General features: G+C 40.7%; 3 protein-coding genes across 3 annotated transcripts; all 3 read left to right on the top strand.

The window, feature by feature from the left end:
* Window positions 1-1,927: 1,927 nt before the first annotated feature.
* Window positions 1,928-5,218, top strand: LOC115798858 (CD63 antigen-like). The gene is made up of 7 exons (XM_030755847.1): window positions 1,928-2,060; window positions 2,984-3,172; window positions 3,356-3,430; window positions 3,595-3,699; window positions 4,333-4,470; window positions 4,555-4,638; window positions 5,126-5,218. The coding sequence occupies exons 1-7, from the start codon at window positions 2,004-2,006 to the stop codon at window positions 5,192-5,194; spliced, it is 717 nt and encodes a 238-aa protein (XP_030611707.1). The 5' UTR covers window positions 1,928-2,003; the 3' UTR covers window positions 5,195-5,218.
* Window positions 5,219-6,413: 1,195 nt separating this feature from the next.
* Window positions 6,414-9,901, top strand: pus3 (pseudouridylate synthase 3). Its single transcript, XM_030755714.1, has 7 exons — window positions 6,414-6,548; window positions 6,842-7,266; window positions 7,463-7,746; window positions 7,834-8,017; window positions 8,269-8,378; window positions 8,490-8,662; window positions 9,508-9,901. The coding sequence occupies exons 2-7, from the start codon at window positions 6,847-6,849 to the stop codon at window positions 9,759-9,761; spliced, it is 1,425 nt and encodes a 474-aa protein (XP_030611574.1). The 5' UTR covers window positions 6,414-6,548; window positions 6,842-6,846; the 3' UTR covers window positions 9,762-9,901.
* Window positions 9,902-10,014: 113 nt separating this feature from the next.
* dcakd (dephospho-CoA kinase domain containing) lies at window positions 10,015-15,656 on the top strand. Its single transcript, XM_030755715.1, is given in 7 exon segments — window positions 10,015-10,324; window positions 11,691-11,802; window positions 12,214-12,417; window positions 14,157-14,244; window positions 14,476-14,572; window positions 14,574-14,649; window positions 14,652-15,656. Coding segments are annotated over 6 exon segments (726 nt in total). The 5' UTR covers window positions 10,015-10,324; the 3' UTR covers window positions 14,801-15,656.
* Window positions 15,657-18,081: the final 2,425 nt, after the last annotated feature.

An 18,081-nucleotide genomic window follows, 5' to 3' on the forward strand; every position in this document is an offset into this window, starting at 1 on the left:
ATAATGGTTGTTATCAAGCGGGAGTCGCACAAGCTTTTGACCAAGTGCTCTGGAATTCAAAACAGGAAAAACAAAGAGAGGCAAGGACAATGTTCTCTCTCCGTGACTGTCTCATCCATGTATGGTCATGATTTTTCTTCCTGTTCTCATGAAGTTCCTCAAAAACATCCAGATTATGTGGTATTCATTTTGCATCCTGTTCCCACACACTCCTTCAGAGACAAGCAGACTCCATCTCTCCATCACTCTGTGGCATCAGAGCAATGGCAGTCCAAATATTAGTGAATGTCTGCTCAAAGTGTTATTACAGTTAAAAGGGGGGAAATGGAACCCTTTTGTGGTTATGCGCCTTGCACTGGGGAGATGATAAAATCTGTCATTGTTGGCTTTCCTGAAAAAAATAAATCCACTGGACCATAAGATCCATCCTTGAGAATATTTAGGCTCATCTAAGTCCTGCCTTTACATTTTGCAAGTCAAAAAATTGACTGCTTTGTTAAACTATCAGGACTGCAGCAGAGTTCACTCCACTCATCTCAAATATTCTTCTTTGTCCTGCAGGCAAATAAGAACAACCAGATAAGGCTCTATGCACAGAGACTCAGTGATGAGAAGAAGACAGACAAAACCACAGACATGTGTGAACACAAATGACTTGTGATATAACAGATAAACCTGTCTCCTGACCGACACTCAACCCTCTGTTTGTCCTCTAATGATTATTGCTTCTTGGTAAAAACCTTTAGTGATCATCGCACACATTCAAAGGGCCTGCTATTCAGTGGTTAACAAACACAGAAAAGAATCCAGAGAAATATATGATGCAATTTTGTCCTTCACCGGTTGATGCACTCTGACTTGAGCTCCAAGAAAACAAAAGAAGGAAAAGAGTAAGGAAGGAAAAAGAATGCAAAAAGATAAAAAGACACTCTGGCAGCATTTGACAAGCAACCCTGCCTCCGACTTTGAGGTCACTGTGATGGAAATTATTGTGTTGCAGCCAGAGGCCTCAGTCCTTTTCAAGCCTGTGGAGTCGGGCCAGGCTGCTCGAGATCCATATGTTGGTGGAGGAGCTGTGAGAAAGATCCTGGTCCTCAAACAGAAGGAGCCCCGAAGCAAGCTCAAATAATCACAATGCTGCAGCCGCTCAGAGTTGGGACAGAAAATAAATGGAATTTCTATATATTTTATTTATATTTATGGACATTTTTGAAATTTAAATCAAACATTTATAAACATATAACATTTTCAGTTTATGGTGCAAGAAAAAACAAACACTTAAATTGTACATTTTTGTTTAGTTTATTGTTTCTGGTAGTTTTTACATATCTTACTGCACAGTCATGAAAATGCATCTGTTTGAATTATATTCACTAGTTCTACACTGCCGGGGATATGGATGGATTACTGATTGGTAGCCTCAGGTATAGGGGAGGCTCAGGTATGCCTGACTGTTAACTGCAAAAAATACCAGAGACAGATAATGATCAAAATAAGACGCAAAATAATCACAATAGGATATAAAATATCTACAGAGAGCAAAAAGACTTGTGAATTTTGCTGCAGAAGGTGCTGTACCTAACCTGAAAGTCACAAAACGACTAGAAAGAGATCCAGGATGATGCAAAACATCTGCCAGATAAATACTTCTAGAAAGAAAATACCTTCCTTTCTGGGGAAATGTTCTATATGTATTATTCCCTTGGATTCATTTTGTATATTAAGTGCGATTCCTAGTATTTAAATGATCACATTTTACGGCACTGTTTGCAATCATTGACGTGCTATGCTGCTATGCAAAGACGGGCTTGATGCATTCCAGAGATAACTACATTAATTTTAAAGTTATCAGGCTGCCAGTTCATTTTAATAGAGACATGTGACACACTTGCTACTGAAGTGCACCCATGCACTCACTCTGACTCGAGTCATACTTGGACTGAGGGGAGTCTGCAACCTTCTGGATTCGCTGCAGTTTGTACACACACACACATCACCTCACAATGTGCATGTCCTTCGGCCTCAAATGTTGCTTTATATTCTTCAATACGCTCTTCTTGGTGAGTAACGAGAGTAATTTTGTTTTTGAATGAAATGTGTTGGATGATCCATAACACTGTTTCTGCAACAGTTAATTTGCCTGACAGACTGACTGCATGCAGGAAAATCCAAGGAAATGTTCTGTGGCATCATGAGAATCAATTTGGCCTTCCAAATTTACAAACCGCATCCATATTAAACCAGTTTGTGGGGTGCACAAGTTGAGCTGAGCAAAGGGAACTGTGACAAATTTAGAAGGCAGTCAGTGTCATTGCCAGATAAACCTGTGTGGTGCTCTGCGTGTGCTCCAGAAATTTTATGTCCTAAATACTAACTGGTGCATAGCGTGTAACCCAGACTTCTTTTTTAACATTATTTCAGAGAAACATTAATGAAAAGTATCCATTTAAAAGCTAATTTTAATAAAAATAGAATACTTCTGACTTTATTGTGTTCAGCTGAATGGTATCATTTAGCTGGATATCTTTCTGTGCCAGCATTACACACAGTCTAATTTTATGAAATGCAAATAATGCCCGTGTAATGCTGCAGTAGAGGACCCAAACAAGCTTTGAATCCAGACACATGTCACACACTGGTAGGCACCTGAGGAGCGCTGTGCAGGAGTTATATACAGTGCTGTGAAATAAGCATATTATTGAAGCAGCAAAGCAGACCTTCGCACTACCACCACCATGTTTGAGTGCTGAGAAGAAGGTCTTGAATAATCAGACCCCATCTTATCTTAAAGAGCTCATAATACCACATCACCCCAATAGAGACTTTGCTTTCAGGCTGCAGGCATATTTGTGGTTCCTTTAAAAGTAGAATGGGAGGCAGAGCCTTCAGCTCTCAGGCCCCTCTTCTGTGGAACCAGCTCCCAGCCTACTTCACTTTGTCAGAAAGGCTCTATTTGAGGGATTTTCTTTTTCTTCTTTTTCAGTTGTCTGGGGTTGCCCTCATCACTATAGGCGTGCTGCAGTACTCAACTTATTCAGAGATCGGCAGCTTCACAGGCAGCAACCTGTCTCAAATTGCCATAGTCCTCATTGCAGTGGGTGTCACCATAGCTTTCGTATCCCTCTTGGGCCACATCGGTGCATTCTTTAATAATTCATCTATGGTGGCTTGTGTAAGTACAGTAATTAATTTTTGCAGTTGATTACACAGCACAGAAATGAAGTTAAATGGAGATTCTCCCCAAATGCCTTTCTAACGAGCCCTGGAGATGTTTCAGTAGGCATGAAATTCCTCATTTTCACTCTGGTGAGGAAAGATATGAATCACTAACCGTCTTCACTTGGTTACTCTATAGTTCATCTGCATCCTGATAGTGATCATCCTTTTGGAAGTCCTCACAGGAGCTGCCTTTTACATATTTCGCAGCAGGGTGAGACACCTCCCAGTCCTTCCAAAAGGGAACTACTTGAGATCAAGGTCAAATTTTACCATTAGCAATGGTTCTCAAGAAATAATAGAGGTGACATTACTTTAAATCTATGTTCTAGTGCCGGCTCTGGTAATATGTTAATCTGATTTTTTTTTTATCTGTAGACTGCCCTTCTGCAGATCAAGAGTGCTGTCAACACCAAAGCACGAGCAGTAATCAGTGACTACAGCCCTGAGAGGAGACGCGCCATCAACACAATTCAGGAAAAGGTGATGTGCAGAGCCTAATGTAACATTTTGTGTTTCCAAGAGACACAAAAAACAGACCTATAACGTCCCTCCTTAAGGTGCCCTCTTTTTGTGATTAGTTTCAAGCTCGTACAGCCAAATTTATCCCATTATCTTCTGTTACAACTCAGTATTCTGGAAACAGCAAATATGCGACAGATAGGACAGCAGTTGAATATTAGCCATCTGGCTAACACTGGCACATTTACAGTAATGCTGATCAATGTGCATTGTCCCTGTAAATAAATAAAAAATAATCAATAAAATAGGCCTTTGGGAGTCACAGCTAGATGGCCAGGTTGGGCTCAGAGATGAAGAAAGTCACTCGGTGGGCAGGCAGGTGAGTTTCAGCTAAGTCTTTGTTTCCAAAGAGAATCCCAAATCTTTCTTGCTGATGCGGTGCTAGTCCACCTGTGGGCTTTTGACTCCAGAAGGGAAAACAAGCAAACCTGTCAGGCAGAAAGATCGAAACTCCCAAGTAGGAAACAAGAGAGACGAGCCACAAAGATTACTGATCACAAAGGCTGGAGTCAAACAAGGCTGGCCATAAATAGCCACCACCAGTGATTAATACAGCTTCAGTGCTTTGCTAGCATATTGTTATTTTTGTTACAGTTCAAGTGTTGTGGTGCAGACAGCTATGCCGACTGGTCCCAAAGTGTAGGCTGGGAAAACCACAATGCCGTGCCAGATTCTTGCTGTGTGGAGAAGAGTGAGGGCTGTGGACAAGACAAGGAGAAAGCGCATAAAAAGGTCTTATGAGAAAACGTTTTAAGCAATTTTCATCTAATTTCTGATGACAAATACTGTATTTTATGACAGTGCGATCCTCCTCAGGGCTGCCTCTGGGCAATTAATTTCTTCCTGATGAAAAATTTGGTGTGGGTTGGTGCTGTCTGCATTGCTCTTGGAATCACAGAGGTACAGTAAACTGCTGCTAGTTCCCTTTGTACACATTTCAGTTTAAAGTCAAATACTTATATTGCAACAGTGAATGTCATATTACTGTGAGAAAGGATAATTTAAAATACCTTTGCCCAAAAGATTAATCTTAATCTGTTTTCCACAGAAAAAAAACCCCCAGAAATGTCAAACATCTCAAGATCAAATGTATCTTAAAAAAAAATAAAAACATATATCCTAAAGTGATTTATTAATCCAGCTACTATGTATTTATATGGGGTTTCCAGCAATTTGCATGTGCAAAACATATATTAAGCAATATTTCGATGCAGACATTTAAGTAGCAGAGGATGGCTTGAATGATAATAAAGCCTATCTCATCCTGACTGCCTCGGGCGGTGAAATGCAGAAATAATTACATTTTTTCAGAATGAGAAAATAACCTTTCGGATGTGTCACTGAGTTCATTTGCTGCCAGTAACTTCTAACCTTTTGCCTGCTGCAGGTTTTCGGAGTTTTAATCGGGGTGTGCTTGTGTCTGGACATTAAAAAGAACTACGAAACCATTCGCTGACGCATCATCACAGCAGCCATAAAGATTTGATATGCTGATTTTCATTTCTACTCTATTTTCTCTGTATTCTTGACTGTATCTAGATTCCTTATATTATAACTGATGTTTGAAAGTAGCTGAAAAAAATCTAATTGGCACTTGCTATAATTGCAGCTGGTATCTGACAAAGAGAAATTGATCTGATTATCTGATGATAATTATTAAACAAAATCTCTTTTGGGTGTTGTGGTCTGGCTTAATCTGTTTATTTAAGGTAAGATATTTAAAAACCTTATTGATCCTTATTGATGAGTTTAGGAGTCATCCTGAGCGTAGGTGCCGTGTAACAAATCATTTAACTTTAAAATTGTGATTACATGTCATGTAAGAGCCCGACCAATTCTGTCTCTGCATCAGGAATAATTAATAGTTGCGCCTGACAGTACTGCTGTGCCACTAACACCCCACCACCACCACCACCACCCTCCCCACACACACACAAACACAATTCAGCTCATTTAATTTGCCTTTTTCACTCTTTGTGATGTCTAAAGACAAGTGTTGGTGCTGTGGACCATTGCAGACTGTATACAAAATATGGACTGTATACAAAATATGGACATATGGACTCCACCATGCCCCTCCTCCCTGACTGTTTTTGAACTCCTGAACTAGGAATCATAAGGAAGGGGTGGATTGGACTGGAACACAGAGGATATTGCAAGCTCCTTTTGTAGGGACTTGTCAGTCACAATACATTAAAGTACCTTGTCATATTTCAGCTATATATATATATATATATATATATATATATATATATATATATATATATATATATATATATATATATATATATATATATATACACACAACTTACTGTAAGTCTTGTAACGAAAAAAAGTATTAATAGCAAAAATAAAATTTTGTGTAGAATATTATAAATAAGGCCATGCCACAGTAATGAAAAATGTCAAATTATTCAGGTTTTTATAACTGTTAGTTATACTTTATAACTTATGTTGGTAACTGAACGTGAACAAAGATGGCTACTTTTGCTAAAAAAATAATAATAAAATAAAAAATAAGCCAGTGATTAATTAAAAAATAAATAATTTTGGATTCATATAGTCGTTTTCTATGGTAGAAAAAAAAAAAAACGCCAATCAAGCATGGCGGTCATCTGTTTACGACAATTTAAGCAAATAAACTACATTTCCCAGAAATTCCCTACAGGGGGAAATGCGTCCGTTCGCAAAATTGGTCCGACTCAAAGCAAACTCTTAACGGCGCGGAGAGTGGAATGTGTGAGCCTGAAGTCTGAAAGAAAACTGACTGAGAAGTGGATTAATCGGCCACATTGAGACTGAAAATAGAGGTAAAGACACAGATGTACTGCAGCATCATTTACGAACCTACCAATATTAGTAAATCCCTCATATCTAACTCCCCTCAGTAGCTAGCAGGCTGCAGCGTTCGCTTCACGCTAGAAAATAAGCTCAGCTACGTGGGTTCTCTTCAGAATTAGTGTTTAATTTACTTCGACATGAATTAAACTAAGAAAAAATGGGTATGTAGCTAAGCAGACTTGACTGACTGTCAGATTTATTAATTATATGTAGAAATATTTAAGTTCTCTGTAAATAAGGTTTCTTCTGTTCTTTCTTCCAGACAGCATGTCAGATGCTTTAATCCAGCGGATAAAGGAGCTGGAGGCTGAGCTGGAGAAGCTCAGGTCGCAGCTGAAAGAGAGCAGTGGAGATGGAGATGTGGAAATGTTGTCCAGTACATCCCCTAATGAAGGCTGGAAGTTTGATGGGAACACCAGCAGCAGCGGCGGTGGTAAAAAGGAGAGAAAGAAAGCAGGGAAAGACCGTCCTTTTGACTTCTCTGCACACCCCCGGCGCCACGTGGCTCTACGGCTGGCTTACCTGGGGTGGGCTTACCAGGGGTTTGCAGTTCAGGAGAACACGGACAACACAGTGGAGGCCAGACTCTTTGAAGCTCTGCTAAAGACTCGGCTGATTCAGGACCGCCAGAGCTCCAATTACCACCGTTGTGGTCGTACTGATAAAGGAGTCAGCGCTTTTTCCCAAGTGAGTTAGTAAGGATGCGAATTTTCCCCCTCAGATAATCTGCAGAAATTTGATACAGAATTTAACCTAAAAAGAATGGAAGTGAAAAATCAACCTGTACCTTAAAACTGCAAAATTGTACCTTCAGAGTTTAACATTTTTCTTAATACAGGCTCAAACCAATCAGTACTTTCATGTGGTGCTCTCCCCTCCGCAGGTCATAACCATCGACTTGCGCTCCACACAGTTTTGTGGCGGTTTGGGCGTCACGCTCCCTGAAAATGTTGATGTTGGTACAAAAGCAGCAGCAGCTGCTGCCGCCTCTGAGCTTCCATATGTGAAGATGCTGAACAGAGTCCTGCCGCAGGACATCAGGGTCTTGGACTGGGCGCCAGTAGCAGAGGGTTTCAGCGCACGCTTTGACTGCCAGTACCGCACGTACTGCTACTACTTCCCTCGAGGATCTCTGGATGTAGGGCTGATGGCTGAAGCTGCTAAAAGGTGGGTGGAGAAGATATAAAACATAAACACTGACGTCACTCCTTAAAAGTTTAAGTCCTGATTTGACAAACTCCTGGCACCCGGCAGATACGAGGGGACTCACGACTTTAGGAACCTGTGTAAAATGGATGTGGGCAATGGTGTCCTGCAGTTCGAGAGGACCATCTTATCAGCCACAGTCAAGCCTGCGCAGCCTCAGCATGCCTCCAGCACAGACCAGTATGACCTCTTCATATTTGAGATCAAAGGATTAGCCTTCCTTTACCACCAGGTACTGAGAGAGTTACACTGGGCTGCTTTTCCTACAGTACACCATCATTTTTAGAGCTCTTTTCATCAATAAATTATGTTCATTTAAAGCCATTCATATAAGTGGCTTTTAACAGAGTTTTTTTTTGTCTGTGTGCAAAAAATTCAAATTTAGAACAGCTGGTTCAGATGTTTGCATATCAGATGCAGCTTCTCATGCAGTTTGACATTCGGTGGTTTGAGTAATGTAGTGAATTTCCTGTTATGCTGCAGGTACGCTGTATGATGGCAGTCCTTCTCCTGATAGGACAGAAGCTGGAGGCCCCAGACATAATTAATCAGCTCCTGGATGTTGAGAATAACCCCAGAAAGCCCCAGTACAGGTGAACTGACTGCTTGTTTAAGTGGTTCTGCATTACCTTAAATTAAAAAAAAAAAAAATAGAAATATATATATATATATATATTCATCATTTGAATTTGTGTCATCTTCAGCATGGCAGTAGACTACCCTTTGGTGCTGTACGACTGCTACTTTGAAGGTCTGAGCTGGAAACAGGAGAGTGAAGAGGTGAATCTTGTCCTGTCGGCGCTGCAGCAGCACTGGACCCAGAGCGCAGTGAAGGCCCGCGTCCTGCACGGGATGATCCAGGGTTTGGAGGACAGAGGTGAGAAGTTGCATAAGATGGGTAAAGATTTTTTTAATGGAGGTTTAAACGTGGAAGCATAGATTGATTATGAGACAAAGGGTACAGAAGTGTAAACACACTTTCACTGGTCCTGAAAGGGACCGAGATATCCAGAGAGAGAAACCAGCTACAAAGGATACAGTTACAGTTATTTGGCTCCAGTTATGATTTGCATAATTTTAGTTGCTTTGTGGTCATTTATTGTGTTTTATAGTACTTTTTTTGTGGTATTTTTTTTTGCCTAAATTTAGCTGATTTGCACATCTGCATGTTTAGTGCCGTGATGATTGTGTTGAGTCACATTTGGAATATTTTACATGCCTTCGGCATCTCATTTAGTTGGGTTTTTTTGTGTGAGGAGATACATTTACTGGTCATTTTATTAGGTACACATTGCAAGTACCAGGTTGGATGCCCTTTTGTCCTCAGATCTGCCTTAATTCTTCGTGGCATAGATTCAACAAGGTGCTAGAAACATTCCTCAGAGATTTTGATCCATAATGATGTGATAGCATCACACAGTTGCTGCAGATTTGTCGGCTGCACATCCATGATATGAATCTCATGTTCCACCGCGTCTCAAAGGTGCTCTATTGGATTGAGGTCTCATTGCCATGTTCATGAAACCAGTTGGATGGTCTTCTGAAGGCCTTGGTTGTAACCAGTGGTTATTTTAGGTACTGTTGCCTTCATATCAGCTCTGCCCATTCTCCTCTGACCTTAAGAAGGTATTTTCACCCAGAGAACTTTTCCTACTGACACGAGTCAAAATGCCTGCTGTGGAAGTACACGGTACAAACTGTCTCACTGCTCTCCATCCACAGGAGCCGCGTCCTCCAATCAGTGCTGGCTGGTAGAAGGCAGCAGGCAGAGAAATTACCGACCGCTGCTGGAGCGCCCGTGCTGCGAGAGCCTGGAGTCCAGGATAGACCATTTTGTTAAAAGAGGCAGACTGGAACGCGAGGAAGGGGAGAATGGAGGCGAAATGGTCCACAGGGGGAAAAGATCCAAACATTCAAACACATCCTCGACTCTGCCTGTTTCTTCAGAGATGTCAAAACAAATTATGGATCAATAAGAAGATTAACTTTATTTAAACTTAACAAAGGACTTTACAGATTTATTTTGTTTTAATTTTCCATGCAAGAAAGTCGAATTGACTTTTGTTTATTTACTATAAACAGCGCATGGATATTTTGATATGTGTTTTGCTTTAAAATAAACACATTTTGGGGAAAAGGTGGGTGTCGCTGAGTTTTTGTTGACGGGAACTTCAGCTAGACGGAACCAACTTCAACAGAAATAGGAGATGTCGGGTTAATCAGGCGGTGGGACTTGTGAGGCTAAGCAACTAGGCTGTTAGCAGTGAGCAGAGTACCGTGGAATAGTTAAGGACACCGACCAACAGCAGCGCCACAGCTCCGGCTCATTTCTAGGCTTCGTGTTGGGCTGGATGCGGTGAAAATGGCGTCGTTGTTGTTTGAGCTCCTTCTGACCTGATTAACACCTGTGCTAACGTTAGCCTGTTAGCAACCCTGGTGGTTGGTGGTGTTGTTTACCGCACCAGCCCCCGGTGCTTCCGCTCTGCCCGGACTACCACTGTGCATCCAGCCGATTTAAGGACACTCTCGCTCTGACAAGGTAAAGCAGAAATCCCCTTGTATGAGTCTGTTTTAATAGCTGTGACAAAATGACGTGATGTTAACAACCGGCCATTCTTCGGTGGACTGTGAGTCTGAATCGAGACCGAGCTGTTGAGCCTTTAAGGGTTTTATTTTTTACCGGTGTTTGATACAGAATAACCTCAAAGCTGACCCCGAATCCAGTCAAACCAGTTTGACTTTGCATAGCTGGTACAATGTGAGGTATGTAGTTAGCCTAATCCCACAGCAGGGGGCGTGTTGTGAAACCTCATGACGTTCTTCAGAGGGAGAAGCTGAAGATTTTAAAAATCTAATGAGCATTTTAAGTAATATTGTAGTAACTACTCATATACGTTTATTAACATTGTAAAAGTTACAGTAGTCTGCAGAATGCTTGAGTCTCCTCTTATTTCTTTCTATTTTGCTTCCAAGAAGCCAGACCTTCATGTAATTTGTAAAGTGGTCTTGAGCAATAGTTCTCCAGCCTTTATGAAGGTCCTGAAAAGTTATTCTTTGGACAGTGGCTGCTTTTTCACAAATTTTCATACCAATGATTTGTTTGTTAAGCACACTGACTTATAAATAATTTAGGCATCTAACTTAAGGGATAAATCTGTTATCGACATATAACAGTCAACTTTGCAAAGAATGTTAAATTCCATCCGTCTTCTTCCTCTTAAACAATTCGGGGTCACAGTGGGGACTGGAGCCTATTCCAGCTGCCATGGGGCGAGAGGCAGGTTACACCCAATGTTAAATTGTAAATGTACTCGTTCTTATCTAGCGCTTTTCTACTCTACTTGAGCACTCAAAGCGCTTTATACAACATGCCTTCATTCACCCATTCATGCAAGCACTTTTTTAAAAGTGTTTTCTATCTAACATTCACACACATTCATTGGAATGCAACTTAGGGTTACTATAAGTCATGGATTGGCCTCCTCAGAAGCTGGACCTCAACATTGCTGAAGAGCTTTGAATTTCCTTCAAGAAGCCTGGAGAACTATTCCTGAAGTTTAAAAGAAATTACAAGAAAGGTGGCCTAAAAGCTTCCCATTTATTAGTGTGCTTATTTATTTATGTATTTATTTCTGATGTTGATTCTCCATTTTGTGCCATTTTAATAAGTAGCTGTTCTAAAGTTTTTTGTTTTTTGTTTTTGTTTTTTTTATCAAACTATCTTCGAACATTAAGCCAGTGCAAAGTTAATGTGACATGGCAGATAAACATCATCCACTGCTATTAGTAAATGTCATCTTCCTCTCTGATAGGCCCACAGCTGTCAGCAGGGCTATATCAGTGCATCCCTTGTGTAATTACTTTACTGACTTTGCCTGGATGCATTTTTGTGTGTTTGTTTAAAGATGTACCTGGTGGGACTGACAGGAGGCATTGCCTCTGGGAAAAGCGCTGTGTCTTCAATGCTGCGGGAGCTCGGATGCCCTATTATTGATGCTGATGTCGTGGCCAGGAAAGGTAGGTGAATATCTCTCCCCAGCAAAACTGTTTACATGACGAACACAAATTCAACATGAAATATTGGTCAGAGGTGTCATCAAGCTGAAGCCGTCTTCAGGCGTCAGTCTCTCATATAACCCGGTTCATTAGGACGAGTGCTTGCAGAGAGCACATGAATCATGAAGGATGTCTCTGCTGACTGCAGATGATGTTTTAGTTATGCGGTGAAGATAAAAAAAAAAGGTCACAGAACTAGGTGAAGAGTGCACGGCTGCATATAGGAGAAATCTAAGATATTTGGCAAATGATTTCATTACGTTTGGGTGACAAGTCTGTTCCAGTTATCATCTCCACCTTTTCCCGCTCTGTTTTTTACTTTTTAACAGCTTATACCAACTGGGTTTGTTTGCTTTTGTTTCTTATCCACAGTTGTTGAGCCGCACACTTGTGCCTATTCCCGCATCGTGCATCACTTTGGGCCAGAGATTCTGCTCAAGAACGGAGAGATCGACAGGCAGAAGCTGGGCCAACTCATCTTTGCCAACGAGGAGAAGAGGAAGCTGCTAAACTCCATCACCCACCCAGAGATTCATAAAGCAATGCTGAAAGAGATCCTGCTCTACTTTCTCAGAGGTGAGGGAGGAATCATGTCTGGCGGAAAAGGAAAGGGAAGATTATCTACTGTAAGTGAGCCAAGGCAGTTTTTTTGCAGTGTAGGTGGAGCAAGAGACAACACCAAACTTTCTATTTGTAAAACAAATATAGGAGATATTTGAACATTACCATTAAAAGTAATTCATTAAGACTCCCATGATACTCTCAGTGCATTAAATTCTTTATCATCTCAAGGTATCACACATGGCTTTAAATAAACTTTATATAAACCACTTGTTATATGATCCTAAAGGAGTGCCATCACACCTACAGTACAAGTCAAAAGTTTGGACACACTCACCCAGTGGGTGTGTTTGTTGTGTGGATTTCACAATGGAAGGTAAAAGTATACTGTGGGAAAAATATGAAGAGGTTAAACACAATACAGAGTGAAAACAAGACAGCTGCTGCAGACAAAGCAGCGGGGTCACTGTACTTGAGGGGAGAAGTGCCTTGAAGTCTTTGGTCAGTAAGACTGGAAACTACCTACCATATTAATAAACTTTAGCCTCTTTGAAGTCAGGAAATGAAGCCACTAAGAATATTTACTGTGTAAGTTAACAGATTTATCAATATCGCAACTCTGTTATTAAGACACAGGAGAATATGATGAATTATAATAAAATATTTGACCTTTAAAGGTTATGTTTAATAATGCTTATAAAATGTTAAAATTGTTTGCAGCCAACAGGAAAAAAAATCAGTGAATAAAGTTGCGTCTAAGGGTCTAGATTTATTATAGATGCTCATCAGGGGAAGTCAGAGACTTTAGATACTATTGAAAAACTAGACCCTCCTACTATCCACACACAGAGATCCAAAGAGGAGTGGTGATTCTATTTAACTATTGATTGGCCAGCGTCCTGAGTTCAAATCCACCATCTGGCCAGAGCCTCTCTGTGTGGAGTTTGCATGTTCTCCCTGAGCCTGCGTGGGTTCTCTTCAGGTACTCCGGTTTCCTCCCACAGTTCCAAGACATGCAGTTTGAGGGGTTAGGTTAATTGGTGATTCTAAATTGCTCATAGGTGTGAATATGACACACACACACACACACACACACACACACACACACACACACACACACACACACACACACACTGGCGACCTGTCCAGGGTGGACCCTGCTTCTCGCCCTATGGCAGCTGGGAGACTCTATGGATGGGTGGCTGGATGAATGATTGGTCAGTAGGTGGTGATTTTGTACCTGCGGATCACTAATCACAAACACATTAGGTCTGCAGCATCAGTTACCATGACAGTGTACCCTGGTAAGAAGTGAACTTCCTTCCTCATACAGAAAAGTTACCTGGTTAATCTCAAACCCTGCTCAGGGAACAGGGTTCTTTTGTAATTTGTAGAACCCTATGCAGCGGGGTTTAGGAGCACTGGTCACCCATCACAGCAAGTTAACCAAATGAAGCATACCCTGTTATAAATATTTATTTGACTATACTAGGAGGCATAATTTACAAACTAAACACCATGCTGCATTTAGTAAGACTTGGAGTTAGCGATTGAGCTCATAAAGTTTTTACTGATGTCATAGATTAAGGAAGACAGGTGTCAGTTTTCTTTATAAACTTCTGTTGCAACTGCATTGGTTTCACCTTACAGACCTGTGATGATGTCCATCTTTAATATACAGTCTGTGATTTTTTTTTTGACTTCACTGTCAGTAAATTGTTTCACACAGCCTCCCCTCCCCCCTCTCTCACTAGGGTACCGCTATGTGGTGCTGGATGTGCCGCTTCTTTTTGAAACTAGAAGGCTCACTCGCTTTTTGAACCACACTGTTGTGGTTTACTGGTAAGACTGCTGCTCAGTTTTTTCCCATCACCTTGGAGTCTTATTTTGAGGCTATTTACATTGTTCATTTTTGAAATCATTAACCATTTTGAGGCATGTTTGAAAGAAAGTGGCCTTTAAACCGAGCTCTTTGTGTTCTTTATTGACGTGATTCACTGCCTCTGGATTTTTTTTTTTAACAAGGCACAATTGATGCACCATAAATAACCTCCATTGTCTGTTCCCTTTCAGTGACCCTGCCACTCAGCTTTCGCGCCTGATGCAGAGGGACGGCCTGACCCAGGAGCAGGCTGAGCAGCGTGTGGCCGCACAAATGCCGCTCAATGAAAAAGCGTGGCTTGGCCAATCATGTTATTGAGAATTCAGGCAGCCGGGAGGACACTCACCGGCAGGTCCTGCGGCTCCACACAAGCTAGAGGACTCCATGGACTTCCTCCTAGTCAGGGTCATTGCCATTGTTGCCACTGCAGGTTTGGGTGGGCTGCTGCTCTATGCTGCAAAGATACTGTTGTCCCTAACAGAGGAAAGAAAGATTTTTTTTTCGGGGGGAGGTTAGTCCAAGATGTGGTCAAATTTGAGGGTGTGAATAGAAGCGGGCAAAAGCAGGTCGGCGGTATTGATGCAATTTACTGTGAAATTAGTTTCACAGCACTACAGCACAGCCATACGACGGGCTCTGCTGACAGTTAACATGACTTACATTACTGACAAAACTTGCACTGGCAAATGTGGTTTAGTGTGAAAGACTTCTCTGTGAAATTTATGTTGGTTTCCCTCAGAGAGCAAAAAAATAATATGAAGGCGATACTGTCAAGGTTCAGCTGCTGTATAGCGCCTGCATTTTTGCTCAGTTATGAGAGTGATTTTTCTCAGCTGTGACAGGAGATCAGAGCGTAAATGCTGGTAAATCTTATTTCGGTGTAGCAGTGCACACACGCTAAACACAACTAACTTAAAAAAAAAAAACAAATGTCCAGACAGATTATTGAAGAACTAAGAGATTTTATTTTGTTACACCTTTTACACCATGTTAGATGATCCAATTTTAGAAATGTTTTGCTATTTTATTTTTTAAATCTATAGAGACATGAAGAGAGCAAAAGAACAAGTGGAAATCTTGAATATCCCTAATAGAAGTATATTAATTTAAATCCCCTGTACTACACTAAATGGTTAAATAGGAATGACGTGATGCTTACAGAATGTGTAAAGATTGTGTCATGAAGATATATGAGAGAATGTATTTGACAATCCATTTTTGATGGGAACAATAATATTTCCTATTTATCACTGTATTTTCTTACACTTGAAGTTGTCCTCTGTAAATACTGAGTGTGGGATTTTTTTTTTTCTTTGCACCTTTCAACTAAAATACTACATTGTAACCTTATGCTTAACTTAAATAAAAATGATCCAACACCTCAGTTTTAAAGTAGCCGTCTGCTTCATAGTTTGATGTTATGCATTCAGAGATGCTCTTCTGCATATTCAACAAGGTGTTTTTTTTTTTTTTTTACCCAGAGAGTGGCTGCTCACTGGATATTTCCTCTTTTTTTCGGACTGTTCTCTGTAAATCCTAGAGACGGTTGTGTCGGAAAATCCCAGCAGATGAGCAGTTTCTCAAATAATCAAACCAGCCCGTCTGGCATCAACAGCTGTGTCATGTTCACTTAAATCACATTTCTTCCTCATTCTGATGGTCAGTTGAACTTCAGCAGGTCGTCTTCAGCATGTCTAAATGAGTAGCTGCCATGTGATTGGCTGATTGGATATTTACATCAATGAGCAATTGAACAGGGCCACCTGATCCAGCCCTAACTATAAACTCAAAAAGGAAAGTTTTAAGCTTAATCTTAAAAATAGAGAGGGGTGTTTTTATTATTACATTAATATAGCACAAGGTTCAGTTAGCTTTGCACAAAAATAGCTGGTAGAAACGTCCTCCAAAGAGCTACTTTTACTTTCTTACTTTGAGTACATTTCAGTACCTGTACTTTTACACTTTTACTTGAGTAAAGAAGTTGAATCAGTATTTTTAAACACAAGTATGTGTACTTCTACTTAAGTACAGAATGTCTGTACTTTTGCCGCCTCTGCTGGTAAATCACATGTTTAAAGCTGCACATCACCAGTTTGTCCAAGCCCAACAGAGGGATAACCCTGGTGACATCATTATGATACAGTCAGGGAGATCCCTTAAACTCCCTTATGAGGTGGGTCTTTCCACAGACACAAATAAAGAAGACAATATCTGTGTGTTTGTGCGTGTGTGTGTGTGTGTGTAAAAGACCCTCAACATGTATGTCAAATAAAAAGGTTAAAATCAGATTTATGAAGCCAGAACCAGGAAATGTTTTTAAATCTATATTAAAGCCTGTGTTTGGAATATAATATCATTATGTAAAATTGACTGACTAATCCTTGATGCTCTAACCTCTATGATAATGAATATAAATCATATAAAACCATACTAAAATGGATTGACTTTTAATTTTTTTTTGCTGGACACTTTGACACTGACATCCTTCAAGAAATCCCAAAGGAAATGTGTTAGTGACAGGTCTTCAGGAAAAGAAATAACGACCTTATTGGACATCTGTGATGTCCTTGCTGCTGTTCACATAAGAACGTGTGCATGAAAATTCAGGCCCACGGGCAGGTGTGGTGACATCATCCTGGCAATGAGGTCCCACTAGCCTGCATGGCTCACTTGGCTTTATCTAAAGCCTGTATTGGTCTGCTTTTTGTTTTCATCAAGCCATTCCAGAATTAATGCAAAGTGACTCGGGCTGCAGCACCGTGGGGGCACCGAAATAAAGGCTGCACGGGCACGCATTTGGATGCACACGATATGTGATGCACAGACTCACACCTGCATTTTATTCATGCGATTGTCTGCATAAACACACACGATGACTGAAACGTAATCATACTGAGCTTCTGTGTTAGTCAGTCACGACAAATAGTGCTATTTTAGGATGCTTATTTTTTTAAAACTTGGCTTTGTCAAGATCCAGGGAGCAGTAACATGCTTACTGGGCAGCCAGCTGTTCAGAACAGATTTCCAAGTGTGTATTTTCCCAGTTCCTTTCTCAGACGCAGAGGCCAGATTGTAGAACACGGAGGGAAGACTATATCTGTGCCAGCAAGTGTGAATGCTCCAGGCAGAAAAGGTGGCGTGAATATAAATTGGGTTTAATTCTGAAAGTGTCAAGCTAAGGGCTGAAAGTCTTAAGTTGCTTTGATTCACTTTGTAAAAGTACATGGATCCAGGCAGTGCCTTCTGCTTTGTTGTGCGTTGTGGGTCCTTTCCAGGAGTAGAGCAAATTATTTTCTAATGGCAGGGGGTAAAGACTTTTAAAATCTCACCATCGTGTTCAGAGAGTTGGCCTATGGCACCATAGTGGGCCGACATTTTGAAATCTCCTGTCTGAGTGGTTTTTCATCATTCTTCCCCGCCTACTGCCGTAAGGGAAGGCAGAACAGCTTGGGCAAACAAGAGAAACAGCTTTGCACCAAACTCCACTACAACTCTGGATAATTGAATGTCTACATTAAAAAAAAAAAAAAGCGCCTGTCTTTCTGAGTCTGAATATTTATATCAGAATAAAGAATCTGTCCTTGTGCTTTCTACCAAATGGGCAAAGACATATTTAACATTGTTGAAAGGGTGGCATTATAACCTCCAACTATGATCTTTTCCTAAACCTAACCAAGCAGTGTTTTTTCCCCACTACCTGGGACTGAAACTGAAAATAATGTAAAAGAAAGGATTTTTTTTTTTTACAGAAAGCCCACGCCAAAGTTTTTCCACATGCTGTGCTGTCCTAAAGGCGT

Source organism: Archocentrus centrarchus, chromosome 19 (genome assembly GCF_007364275.1).
Source record: "Archocentrus centrarchus isolate MPI-CPG fArcCen1 chromosome 19, fArcCen1, whole genome shotgun sequence".
NCBI classification, from domain to species: Eukaryota; Metazoa; Chordata; class Actinopteri; order Cichliformes; family Cichlidae; genus Archocentrus; species Archocentrus centrarchus.